The sequence below is a fragment of the Cherax quadricarinatus genome, chromosome 4 (genome assembly GCF_038502225.1).
Source record: "Cherax quadricarinatus isolate ZL_2023a chromosome 4, ASM3850222v1, whole genome shotgun sequence".
Taxonomy (NCBI): Eukaryota; Metazoa; Arthropoda; class Malacostraca; order Decapoda; family Parastacidae; genus Cherax; species Cherax quadricarinatus.
In genome coordinates, this window is record NC_091295.1 from 38388014 (window position 1) to 38403013 (window position 15000).

Here is a 15000-nt window from a genome sequence, read left to right on the forward strand (position 1 = left end):
TTTGCGTGCGGCCAGCAGTAACAGCCTGGTTGATCAGATCCTTATCCACCACGAGGCCTGGTCTCAGACCGAACCGCGGGGATGTTGGCCCCCGAAACCCTCTCCAGGTAAATAACAAGGGGCTCTCTATATAATAGTATGTCATTGATGTCAGCCAGGCCTGTATACCTTGTACGTGTATAAATAAATATTATATTATTATTACTATTATTATTATTATTATTATTATTATTATTATTATTATTATTATTATTACTATTATTATTATTATTATTATTATTATTATTAATGGCATTCCAGTAGGTCTGCTGCAGTGTTCTCCTATTCTTTAGTTCTTATGAGTATGTGGTGGTGATGGCTAGGTGTTGCATTACGCCCTCAACACATATGTACCACATGCGCACACTGAGGATGTGATAGCGAGTTTGTATGGATCCAGCACTACACCTCAACACACACCAAACTGTAAAGTAAAAGGACACAAGTTTATTGTGGCAACGTTTCGCTCTCCAGGAGCTTTATCAAGCCATTACAAACAATACATGGACACAGAGGGTATATAAAGGCTCAGAGTGAGGTGCAATACTAGTGAGGTACCATTTAGATGTTCACTAGTGGTAGTAGTAGTAGTGATAAAAGTAATACAATATGGTAGAGCAATTAATTCGTACATGAGTAAAAGGATATAAAAGCTATTACTTGGGTAACATAAAAATAGGTTGGACAAATATAGACTGGAAAGAGGCAGCCTGTTTCAGTGTTCACTCTCTCTAATGTGCTTTGTGTAGTATAACAGGAGAGACTATGTGATGGCAGGGTTTACTGTTTTCAGGAGGATTCTTGCTAAGACTTCAGAGATAGTGAAGCTGCCGTTGTTTTGTTTAATTGTATTCGAAACAGCGATCAGTGCTGATTCGAGACACTTGCGTCTGCGGAAATTAGTTTCTTTAATCACTAATTGGGCGTCTCTGAATTTCATGAGATGATTGGTAGAATTTCGGTGTTGTACACAGGCGTTGTTCAAGTTATCGTTCCTACATGCGTAAATGTGTTCCTTGAGGCGAGTGTCGAGGTTTCTTGCTGTTTCACCTACGTAAATCTTGTCACAGCCTCCACAGGGTACAGTGTAAACTCCTGCGTTGACTGGTTCGTGGTGCTTGGATTTTGTTCTGGTTAGATCCTTTATTGAAGTGCTAGAAGCGATGGCGACTCTGGTGTTAGCTTGTGAAAGTACTTTTGAAACGTTCAGTGCAACCTGGCTGTTGGGAAGAATTATAACTTTGTTGGGAGTGGTGTTGGTGCGTGGAGAATTAATGATCTGAAGAACTCTTTTCTTGCAGTCTTTCACAAGTACTTTCACAAGCTAACACCAGAGTCGCCATCGCTTCTAGCACTTCAATAAAGGATCTAACCAGAACAAAATTCAAGCACCACGAACCAGTCAACGCAGGAGTTACACTATACCCTGTGGAGGCTGTAACAAGATTTACGTAGGTGAAACAGCAAGAAACCTCGACACTCGCCTCAAGGAACACATTTACGCATGTAGGAACGATAACTTGAACAACGCCTGTGTACAACACCGAAATTCTACCAATCATCTCATGAAATTCAGAGACGCCCAATTAGTGATTAAAGAAACTAATTTCCGCAGACGCAAGTGTCTCGAATCAGCACTGATCGCTGTTTCGAATACAATTAAACAAAACAACGGCAGCTTCACCATCTCTGAAGTCTTAGCAAGAATCCTCCTGAAAACAGTAAACCCTGCCATCACATAGTCTCTCCTGTTATACTACACAAAGCACATTAGAGAGAGTGAACACTGAAACAGGCTGCCTCTTTCCAGTCTATATTTGTCCAACCTATTTTTATGTTACCCAAGTAATAGCTTTTATATCCTTTTACTCATGTACGAATTAATTGCTCTATCATATTGTATTACTACTACAACTTTTGTCACTACTACTACTACTACTACTACTACTACTACCACTAGTGAACTTCTAAATGGTACCTCACTAGTATTGCACCTCACTCTGAGCCTTTATATACCCTCTGTGTCCATGTATTGTTTGTAATGGCTTGATAAAGCTCCTGGAGAGCGAAACGTTGCCACAATAAAATATCACATTAGTTGTACTTGTGTCCTTTTACTTTACATATTGTCGGTAATTCTACCAACTTTATTACACACACCAAACTGTATGGTGGCGAGAAACGCTTGGTCCAGCGCTACACCTCAACAGCTGTATGACTGTTGTTAGGTAAGACACATATGCAACAGTTAGGTATCGAAATAAAGATACCTAACTGTTGCATATGTGTCTTACCTAACAACCTGTCGGCATTTTATACCATTTTAATGTTCAAGCTGTATGACTCTTGTGGGTTTAGTGCTTGGTTTTGATTATAATAATAATGAACATTAAAATGGTATAAAATACCGACAGGTTGTTAGGTAAGACACATATGCAACAGTTAGGTATCTTTATTATGAAACGTTTCGCCTACACAGTAGGCTTCTTCAGTCAAGTACAGAAAAGTTGATAGAAGCAGAAGATACTCGAAGACGATGTAATCAGTCCATCACCCTTAAAGTTTTGAGGTGGTCAGTCCCTCAGTCTGGAGAAGAGCATTGTTCCATAGTATGAAACAATATGGAGATGAAGTGACAGGATGGAGCTTTTTATAGCGCCAAGAGGTGAGACGTAGGCCACTAGGAGAGGTAAGAACTCAGATGCTGAGAGGTCAGGTCCCTCTCAAATCCAGCCGCTCTCACTAGTGGAAGTTGTCGAAGTTGATTGCAGGTCTGTACCAAGATACCCTTGTGTTGCAGTGTCTGACAGATTGAACATTAAAATGGTATAAAATACCGACAGGTTGTTAGGTAAGACACATATGCAACAGTTAGGTATCTTTATTATGAAACGTTTCGCCTACACAGTAGGCTTCTTCAGTCAAGTACAGAAAAGTTGATAGAAGCAGAAGATACTCGAAGACGATGTAATCAGTCCATCACCCTTAAAGTTTTGAGGTGGTCAGTCCCTCAGTCTGGAGAAGAGCATTGTTCCATAGTATGAAACAATATGGAGATGAAGTGACAGGATGGAGCTTTTTATAGCGCCAAGAGGTGAGACGTAGGCCACTAGGAGAGGTAAGAACTCAGATGCTGAGAGGTCAGGTCCCTCTCAAATCCAGCCGCTCTCACTAGTGGAAGTTGTCGAAGTTGATTGCAGGTCTGTACCAAGATACCCTTGTGTTGCAGTGTCTGACAGATTGAACATTAAAATGGTATAAAATACCGACAGGTTGTTAGGTAAGACACATATGCAACAGTTAGGTATCTTTATTATGAAACGTTTCGCCTACACAGTAGGCTTCTTCAGTCAAGTACAGAAAAGTTGATAGAAGCAGAAGATACTCGAAGACGATGTAATCAGTCCATCACCCTTAAAGTTTTGAGGTGGTCAGTCCCTCAGTCTGGAGAAGAGCATTGTTCCATAGTATGAAACAATATGGAGATGAAGTGACAGGATGGAGCTTTTTATAGCGCCAAGAGGTGAGACGTAGGCCACTAGGAGAGGTAAGAACTCAGATGCTGAGAGGTCAGGTCCCTCTCAAATCCAGCCGCTCTCACTAGTGGAAGTTGTCGAAGTTGATTGCAGGTCTGTACCAAGATACCCTTGTGTTGCAGTGTCTGACAGATTGAACATTAAAATGGTATAAAATACCGACAGGTTGTTAGGTAAGACACATATGCAACAGTTAGGTATCTTTATTATGAAACGTTTCGCCTACACAGTAGGCTTCTTCGAGTATCTTCTGCTTCTATCAACTTTTCTGTACTTGACTGAAGAAGCCTACTGTGTAGGCGAAACGTTTCATAATAAAGATACCTAACTGTTGCATATGTGTCTTACCTAACAACCTGTCGGTATTTTATACCATTTTAATGTTCAATCTGTCAGACACTGCAACACAAGGGTATCTTGGTACAGACCTGCAATCAACTTCGACAACTTCCACTAGTGAGAGCGGCTGGATTTGAGAGGGACCTGACCTCTCAGCATCTGAGTTCTTACCTCTCCTAGTGGCCTACGTCTCACCTCTTGGCGCTATAAAAAGCTCCATCCTGTCACTTCATCTCCATATTGTTTCATACTATGGAACAATGCTCTTCTCCAGACTGAGGGACTGACCACCTCAAAACTTTAAGGGTGATGGACTGATTACATCGTCTTCGAGTATCTTCTGCTTCTATCAACTTTTCTGTACTTGACTGAAGAAGCCTACTGTGTAGGCGAAACGTTTCATAATAAAGATACCTAACTGTTGCATATGTGTCTTACCTAACAACCTGTCGGTATTTTATACCATTTTAATGTTCAATCTGTCAGACACTGCAACACAAGGGTATCTTGGTACAGACCTGCAATCAACTTCGACAACTTCCACAAGTGAGAGTGGCTGGATTTGAGAGGGACCTGACCTCTCAGCATCTGAGTTCTTACCTCTCCTAGTGGCCTACGTCTCACCTCTTGGCGCTATAAAAAGCTCCATCCTGTCACTTCATCTCCATATTGTTTCATACTATGGAACAATGCTCTTCTCCAGACTGAGGGACTGACCACCTCAAAACTTTAAGGGTGATGGACTGATTACATCGTCTTCGAGTATCTTCTGCTTCTATCAACTTTTCTGTACTTGACTGAAGAAGCCTACTGTGTAGGCGAAACGTTTCATAATAAAGATACCTAACTGTTGCATATGTGTCTTACATAATAATAATACACCTCAGCACTGCATTTAGTGTGGTGAGAAGCCCTGGGTCCAGCGCTACACCTCAACACACTCCTCGCTAAGTACTCGGGTTACAATTAGGTTTAGTTTGGCGTGGGGAACAGTGACAGTGGAGACAGCATGTTCTACTCACCCATCAACCTGAAAGTTAAGACACATGTGCAACATCTGGATATCTTTATTGTAGACGTTTCGCCATCCAGTGGCTTTATCAACACGATGCTGTGAACACCAACTCCAAGGCTGAGGGACTGATTACCTCATCTTTTGTATATAGTTCTACTGTCTACTAATTATGTCCTTGAATATGTATTGATAAAACCACTGGGTGGCGAAACGTCTACAATAAAGATATCCAGATGTTGCACATGTGTCTTAACTTTCATATTGTCGGCATTTCATACCTCTCTTGCACAACCCACCAACCTGCAACTCGAACCGTTTCACTTCTTTCTATACAATTCAGAGTATAGTTTAAGAGCAATTACCATAGCTTAACTCATTCCAAACCCCCTGTGATATGATAAATTAGACACATGTGCAACATTTGGGTATCTTTAATGAGGAAACGTTTCGCCGCACAGTGACTTCATCCACACCCCTATGATATGAACAACAGTCGGCTATGTAAGACATGAGCAGCATTAGGACACTTAAAATAAAAACATAAGGAAGGAGCACTGCCAAAGCTAATAGCCCAAGGTATATTCCCATATGGAAAAAGAAAAGATGTAAACTGGAAAGAGACACTCCCTCTACAGGTGAAGGCGAAGAATCACAAAGCTTCTCAAGGGGACTAGACTATCTGAAATCCGGAAGCACTGACAAGGGAAGTAGACAATACTGAACATAAGTTAAATTATTTATAAAGGATCCAGGAGACAGGAGCTAAAATCAATTAATTAAACTGAAAGAAATCCAAAATATTTATTTTCATATGCCAGAAACAAGGCGAAAACCACATCCAATATCGGGGCCTTTTTCAAACAAGACGGGACTTACGCAGACGACAGCAAAGAAATGAGCGAGATACTGAAGTCTCAGTACTTCTGGCAGTTTTGGGAGACACACAGATGATGATCAAACTAAATGTAAATTATGTGATCAGGCATATGGTCACTGTCTTGAACACTATGTGCTTAATTGTCCACTTATTGAGGAATACAGAGACAGACAGTATAATAACCTATGTGACATGTCAAGATATCTTATTAATGAAAATAAGATATCAGATATACTAAGCAAATTTCCTAAATTTGCTTGTAACAGATAAGTGATTTAGATTTTGCCACCGAAGTGGCTAGTTTATTGTGCACCCCATATCCATCCTGTGGACGGTAGCGCGAGAGCATACGGATACACAAAAGGCCTAGGAACTAGGCCCCAAAGGGTTAACAGGAATACATATGGATTTATATCTACATATCTATAGTTCACTTATCTGTTACAAGCAAATTTAGGAAATTTGCTTAGTATATCTGGTATCTTATTTTCATTAATAAGATATCTTGACATGTCACATAGGTTATTATACTGTCTGTCTCTGTATTCCTCAATAAGTGGACAATTAAGCACATAGTGTTCAAGAGAGTGACTATATGCCTGATCACATAATTTACATTTAGTTTGATCATCATCTGTGTGTCTCCCAAACTGCCAGAAGTACTTGTAACCAAGCCTAAGCCTGGCCACTACAACATCAGTCAGTCTGTTCACATTGCAAGTTGCTCCATAAACATACTTATCTACGTTCATGTTATCATAGTGGGTTATAGATCTACTCAGGCTTCTAATTGCATTCCTATAACAATCATTTTCATTATTTACTTCTCTCCTAATATTATTCCTAATGATAGACACAGTTATATCAAAGTTATATTCTACATTCTCCTTCTGGGTACTCTTCTTGGCTAACATATCAACTTTATTATGAAGGAGTAATCCAATGTGTGATGGGATCCATAGCAATTGTACATTAATTCCTTTGTCCCTAATAAGTGAACTATAGATATGTAGATATAAATCCATATGTATTCCTGTTAACCCTTTGGGGCCTAGTTCCTAGGCCTTTTGTGTATCCATATGCTCTCGCGCTACCGTCCACAGGATGGATATGGGGTGCACAATAAACTAACCACTTCGGTGGCAAAATCTTAAAAAATCTTAAATCAGTATGACTGTGTTTAGGGAGCCATTAATCAAACTAAAAGTCGACGATGCAAATTAATTTTTCTTGCATGAGCCTCAGCATATGCCAAATTTCCCGACTGTGAAAAAAATCCATTGACAATATGCCCATACATTCGTGGAACTCCATGTTCATCAAGAACTGCGTGCCTTAAGTATGTTACTGAGACGGAGCCTGGACACAGGTGTCATCCTAGTCGCTAAAAAACAACGGATATAGCCCCATTCCATAAAGGTGGCAGAAAGGTAACAGCAAAGAATTGTATACCGATAGCTCTAATGTTCCACATAATAGAAATCTTTGAAAGAGTTCTAAGAAGCATGATCGCCAACCACTTGGATTCCCAACAGTTGCACAACCCAGGGCAACATGGGCTTAGAGCAGATTGCTGCAGCCTTTTACAACTACTGGCACGGCACTGTCTTGGCACAATCTTGGATGCAACGGAGGACAAGCAATGCAGATGTAGTATACACGGACTTTGGAAAAGCCTTCAACAAATGCAGTCATGGCGTAATGATATACAAATTGCGTGCTAAAGGAATAAATGGAAAAGTGGGCTGATGGATCTTTAACTTACATGCCAATAGATAACATAGAGTAATGGTAAACTGAGTTAAGTCGGAGAATGCCACATATATAAAGCTCTGTTAAACAAGTACAGTACTAGCTTCCATCCTTTTCCTCATCCTCACATCTGACATAGACAGAAATGTAAACTATATATAGCAGTAGGAGTGATTATGTCGGAGGATCTCACCTTCAAGGACCATAACATTGTATCAATCGCATCTGCTAGAAAAATGACAGGATGGATAATGAGAACCTTCAAAACTAGGGAGGCCAAGCCCATGATGACACTCTTCAGGTCACTTGTTCTATCTAGGCTGGAATATTGCTGCACTCTAACAGCACCTTTCAAGGCAGGTGAAATTGCCGACCTAGAAAATGTACAGAGAACTTTCACGGCGCGCATAACGGAGATAAAACACCTCAATTACTGGGAGCGCTTGAGGTTTCTAAACCTGTATTCCCTGGAACGCAGGAGGGAGAGATACATGATTATATACACCTGGAAAATCCTAGAGGGACTAGTACCGAACTTGCACACGAAAATCACTCACTACGAAAGCAAAAGACTTGGCAGACGATGCACCATCCCCCCAATGAAAAGCAGGGGTGTCACTAGCACGTTAAGAGACCATACAATAAGTGTCAGGGGCCCGAGACTGTTCAACTGCCTCCCAGCACACATAAGGGGGATTACCAACAGACCCCTGGCAGTCTTCAAGCTGGCACTGGACAAGCACCTAAAGTCAGTTCCTGATCAGCCGGGCTGTGGCTCGTACGTTGGTTTGCGTGCAGCCAGCAGCAACAGCCTGGTTGATCAGGCGCTGATCCACCAGGAGGCCTGGTCACAGACCGGGCCGCGGGGGCGTTGACCCCCGAAACTCTCTCCAGGTAAACTCCAGGTACCTTCTCTTGCAGACGATCTAGAATCTGCATGAGAGTATCATCTAATGAGGACACGGTAAATCTCCAGACGGATATAAACTAAGTTTTCTAACGGGATTCAGAAAACATTATGGTGTTCAATGAGGACACATTTCACTTACTTATGGGAAACATGAGGAAATAATAGCTAGAATGGAATATACAACAAATTCTAACCACACAATAGAGTGATAAACTAACGTGAAGGACTTGGGAGTGATAAGGTTAGAGGATCTCACCTTCAAGGATTACAACAGTGTCACTGTCATATCTTCGAGGAAAATGATAGAAGGGATAGTGAGAACTTTCAAAACAAATGATGCTAAGCCAATGATGATCCTCTTTAAATCACTTGTTCACTCTAAGCTGGAATACTGCTGTACACCAACAGCCCCATTCAAGGCACGTGTTAATGTAGATCTAGAGAATAAAGAGAGAACCTTCACTACACGTATTAGTTCAATCAAGCATCTGTATTACTGGGAACGTTTGAAGTCCCTTGGCATATACTCACTGGAATGCGGTCGGGAGAGATGCATCATAAACTACACTTGGAAAATCCTAGAGAAGACTGGTCCCAAATCTGCACACATAAATCACTCCCTACAAAAGCAAAAAACTAGTCTTACGGTGCAACGTACCCCTAATGAAAAGCAAAGGTGCCATGGGTACACTGAGAGAAAATGTAGTAAGTGTCCTGGGCCCTAGGCAGTTCAACAGCCTCCCACCATGCATAAAGGAAATTACGAACAGATCCCTGGCTGTCTCTAAGACGAAATGGGAAAGATACCTGAAGTCAATGACCAATCAGCCTGGCTGAGGTTTGTACGTTGGATTGCACGCGGTCAGCAGTAACAGCCTCGTTGATCAGGCTCTGATTCACCTGGCGTCCTGGCCTAGGTCCGGACAGTGGGGGCGTTGACCCCCGGAACAACCTCCATGTAGACTCCAAGTAGGTATGTAGATTTCTGTTTGCATGTGGGTTCCTGCTTCTCATTACAGTATAAATTGATGTGTTGCTTGCTCACCCATATTTACTACCTTGCCTTATATTTTATTGACTATAAAAATTTAGCGCTCTTACCTATTTGTTGATACATGTTATTTGCAATATCTTAGAAATATATGCATGCTACATTATACGTTTTTGTTATAATTTATTGAAACGTTTATGCATACAGGTACTATGCCCCAACCTCACTAATCATCTCACTTGTACATATTATATTTGAGCATCCTCATCGCCCTACTAGTTTTCTAGTTAGTTCTAATAGAAAGATTTGGTTACCTCATCTCTTAAATTCCTGTGCTTACCTCGTACTCTCCCAGTTATGTTTACAAAGGCCGAGTTACACGTTTAACTTTGTAAAATATAACTTAATGCAAGCTATGAGCCTGGCCCAAGGCCGGGCTACGAGAGTAGAAAAACTCTGGGAACTTATCGAAGGTAAGCTAACAAAACAATATCCTCAAATTAAAAAGATAAAAAATACTTACTTATTTTAATTAGATAAAATGAGCTACTGTTTTTAATGAAGTGGTATTATATTAATTGGACAGTGATTGCAAGGAAAAGAAAAAAATATTTCCTTTATGAGCTTTGTTAAGAAAAAATATGTGATCCGGACGGAAATTCATTAAAATGGAGATTAACATTAGAGGAAACGGTTGTTGAATAGCTTATTTTGGACCGTGAAATTTATGCCTTACTATTTTATGTATCGTTACTAAACATTAACTCGCATATAATAGACAACTTCCAGAAAAAAACTGCGAAAATCAGGTATAAAAAGTACTACTTTAATTTTCCAATAAGTTTAACATTGCAGCATCAGGTAAGAAGCCAGGCAGAGTTGACCTCAGGCTGTGGTCCCTGGTGAGGTGAAACAGTTACTTAGTCTCCTTTTATTTAGTTAAATCATTACAGAATAATATGTGACAAAAATATTACACATTTGAAATGTGTGTAGCATTACCCTGGTGATTTTACAATCGTAATTTATACAGTTGTGAAGCTTATATAAATATAAAATAAAGAAATACCAAGAGTGATGTGTGGGGCTCGTGTAGCTTATCTCCTGCCAGACACACGAGCTTGGGTATAACATCCTTGGGAGATAATACTTATTTATTTAATGTTTCATTTACACTACACGTAAATTGATTGATTTAAACAGCCTACGGTTGTCATTTACGTATAGTATTGTACTTATAATGCTTCAATTCGGCGATGATGCCATGATCCTATACGTACGATAAAAGCCCAGACAACACCTGGCATCATGGGGTGAGCGCTAGTCTGAATTGTGTTCCGAAGGTGTAGGGCTAACTCAACTTTCTTGAATATTATTTATTGCTTTATTATGGTGCATCTTCTTGCTATCTTATGCATGAGAATCCGTTTAAGATGAGTAGCGGCCAAGTTCAGATGTACGTTCTCTCATGGGATTCTTAAATAATGCTTTATAAAGGAATTTGATGTAAATTTTGCAACCGGAGTTATCTGAAGTAAAGCCTTTGACCGCCCACAAGGTAACTGTGACCAGTCAGTACCCAGCGGTGTTTGAGGTGAGGTGGGCATGACAGTGACTCAGGTCTTGAGTGTGTGTGTTCTGTCTTGTGAATTCAGAAGATACAAGGGCTGACGATGGCATAAAACTGAATCAATGAACTGATCAAAGAAAGATTGTTTTTAAATGAAATATTTGTACGAATTCATGCTGACTACATAAGGATTTTGTTTCAATAATGTTTTTATCAAATAAAGCCCATTCAAGAAGTGTGAGAACAGATATTTGAAATGCAGTGATCTTCGATTAGATGTATTTAGCAAATCTGGCAGAATTATGGTCAAGATGGGTAAACTATCTGAAGAAAACTATGACACTCACAGTGCAACCCGCATGCACAATGTTGTGGAGCAGATGAACAGGAGTGCTCGTTGTCGCTGTTGTCTGTGGATGGTAGCTTTGTGGTGTGCTGCCACCGTCATCTTCATGTTGGCTGGCTACGATACCGTAGTACATACTGTTGCTGTGGATCAGATGGTGTTGCGACAGGGTGGTCAGAAATACGAGTCATGGGTAGACACCCCAGTCCCAGTCTATTACCGGGTGCAAGTCTTCAACTTGACCAACCCCAGCCAGTTCATGGCGGGGGAAAGACCGAGGGTGCAGGAGCTAGGACCATACGTCTATCTTATGAAAGAAAGCAAAGAAGAGATTGAATTCTACAAAAATGGCTCTGTCAGTTATCGCTCCAGACCCATGTACTTTTTCCAACCCCACTTGTCAGCGGGTTCAGAAGAAGACACTATCATATCAGTCAACATTCCCTTTGTTAATGCAGCAGACGCAGTTAAAAACCAAGGGTTCCTCCGCATGATCATACAGGTGGCTAAAAAAATTCATGGCTTCCAAACGGTACGTAAGCTCACCGTAGGAGAGTTGCTGTGGGGCCACAAGTCTCGAGTGATGGACTGGGCTAGGACTCTACAGAAATTACCTTACCCGCATCAGTTGTTTGGGCTCTTGGTAGGTTTTAATGACTCTGTGCAGGAACCTTACACCATGCACACGGGTAAGGGTGATGCTACCAAGATGAACCAGATATTAGCTTGGAACGGTCGCCAGACACTTGACTTTTGGAGTGGAGATAAATGTAATGAAATACGGGGCACTGATGCCAATGGCTTCGCCCCCGGAGTGTCAAAAAAAGACAAATTGTATATTTTTAATGGTCAGCTTTGTCGAGCCATACCATTGGTGTACAATGACACTGTTATCCAGTCTGGCATTGCTGCCTACCGTTTCGTGCCCCCAGATGATGTGTTTTCATACGGTGTCAATCATCCTGAGAATGCTTGTTTCTGCAGTGGAGGAGGGTGTCCTCCAACTGGTGTCCTGGACATGAAGCCTTGTTACTGGGGCGCGTCCGTGGGCTTTTCATTTCCTCATTTCTATAAGGCTGACCCAAAGCTCCGACACATCGTCCTTGGTCTCAGGTGAGGAATCTTTTGTATTTTTTCATAACTAAGAATATATATATATATATATATATATATATATATATATATATATATATATATATATATATATATATATATATATATATATAGAGAGATAGATAGATAGATAGATATAGATATATGTCGTGCCGAATGGGTAAAACTGATCAATGGACCCCAATGGAAATAAGTCAGTCTGTCTGACTTTTTTGGGTTATCCTAGGTACTTTACACATATGCTGGTATGTATAATAATCTTTGTAACTATTTGTGTATACCTGAATAAACTTACTTCCTTACTAGCAAAGAATCATTTAAGTTTAAGTCCTTTCTAAAATTTTCTCTTATACTTATAAAATTAATGATTTTGTACCACACACACACACACACACACACACACACACACACACACACACACACACACACACACACACACACACATACACATACATACACACATACATACATAGAGTTGTAAGGCAGTGGAATAGCCTAGAAAATGACGTAGTGGAGGCAGGAACCATACACACGAGGTTTGATAAAGCTCATACTAGTAGCAATACTAGGACTCGACCCCTGCAACCACAAATAGGTGAGTACAAATAGGTGAGTACACACATACATACACACATACACACATACATACACACATACACATACACACATGCACACATACATATACATACACATACATACACACATACATACACATACACACATTAGTTCCAGAGCTAAGGGGAATGTCCTATGAAAAAAGATTAAGGGAAATCGGCCTGACGACACTGGAGGACAGGAGGGTCAGGGGAGACATGATAACGACATATAAAATACTGCGTGGAATAGACAAGGTGGACAAAGACAGGATGTTCCAGGGAGGGGACACAGAAACAAGAGGCCACAATTGGAAGTTGAAGACACAAATGAGTCAGAGAGATATTAGGAAGTATTTCTTCAGTCATAGAGTTGTAAGGCAGTGGAATAGCCTAGAAAATGACGTAGTGGAGGCAGGAACCATACACAGTTTTAAGACGAGGTTTGATAAAGCTCATGGAGCGGGGAGAGAGAGGGCCCAGTAGCAACCGGTGAAGAGGCGGGGCCAGGAGCTAAGACTCGACCCCTGCAACCACAAATAGGTGAGTACAAATAGGTGAGTACATACATACACACATACATACACACATACATACACATACATAAAGGAATGTAAAGAGGAGCTTAGCACACCTTTGGCTAATCTTTTCAACATATCACTACAAACTGGCATGGTGCCAGATAAGTGGAAAATGGCAAATGTGATACCTATTTTCAAAACAGGTGACAGGTCCTTAGCTTCGAACTATAGACCAATAAGCCTAACCTCCATAGTGGGAAAATTTATGGAATCAATAATTGCCGAGGCAGTTCGTAGCCACCTTGAAAAGCATAAATTAATCAACGAATCTCAGCATGGTTTTACAAAGGGACGTTCCTGCCTTACGAATTTATTAACTTTTTTCACTAAGGTATTTGAGGAGGTAGATCATGGTAACGAATATGATATTGTGTATATGGACTTCAGTAAGGCTTTTGACAGGGTCCCACATCAGAGACTATTGAGGAAAATTAAAGCACATGGAATAGGAGGAGAAATTTTTTCCTGGATAGAGGCATGGTTGACAAATAGGCAGCAGAGAGTTTGCATAAATGGGGAGAAATCAGAGTGGGGAAGCGTCACGAGCGGTGTTCCACAGGGGTCAGTGTTGGGCCCCCTGCTGTTCACAATCTACATAAACGACATAGATGAGGGCATAAAGAGCGACATCGGCAAGTTTGCCGATGACACCAAAATAGGCCGTCGAATTCATTCTGACGAGGACATTCGAGCACTCCAGGAAGATTTGAATAGACTGATGCAGTGGTCGGAGAAGTGGCAGATGCAGTTTAATATAGACAAATGCAAAGTTCTAAATGTTGGACAGGACAATAACCATGCCACATATAAACTAAATAATGTAGATCTTAATATTACGGATTGCGAAAAAGATTTAGGAGTTCTGGTTAGCAGTAATCTGAAACCAAGACAACAGTGCATAAGTGTTCGCAATAAAGCTAATAGAATCCTTGGCTTCATATCAAGAAGCATAAATAATAGGAGTCCTCAGGTTGTTCTTCAACTCTATACATCCTTGGTTAGGCCTCATTTAGATTATGCTGCACAGTTTTGGTCACCGTATTACAGAATGGATATAAATTCTCTGGAAAATGTACAAAGGAGGATGACAAAGATGATCCCATGTATCAGAAACCTTCCCTATGAGGATAGACTAAGGGCCCTGAAACTGCACTCTCTAGAAAGACGTAGAATTAGGGGGGATATGATTGAGGTTTATAAGTGGAAGACAGGAATAAATAAAGGGGATGTAAATAGTGTGCTGAAAATATCTAGCCTAGACAGGACTCGCAGCAATGGTTTTAAGTTGGAAAAATTCAGATTCAGGAGGGATATAGGAAAGTACTGGTTTGGTAATAG

General features: G+C 40.7%; 1 protein-coding gene across 1 annotated transcript in view; it reads left to right on the forward strand.

Moving 5' to 3' along the window:
• Positions 1-10766: 10766 nt before the first annotated feature.
• LOC128684557 (lysosome membrane protein 2) overlaps positions 10767-15000 on the forward strand; it is a 151261-nt gene continuing 147027 nt past the window's right edge. The window contains exon 1 of the mRNA XM_070095796.1: positions 10767-12488. Within this exon, the coding sequence (XP_069951897.1) occupies positions 11332-12488 (1157 nt within the window). The 5' untranslated portion in view covers positions 10767-11331. The remainder of the gene's footprint in view (positions 12489-15000) is intronic.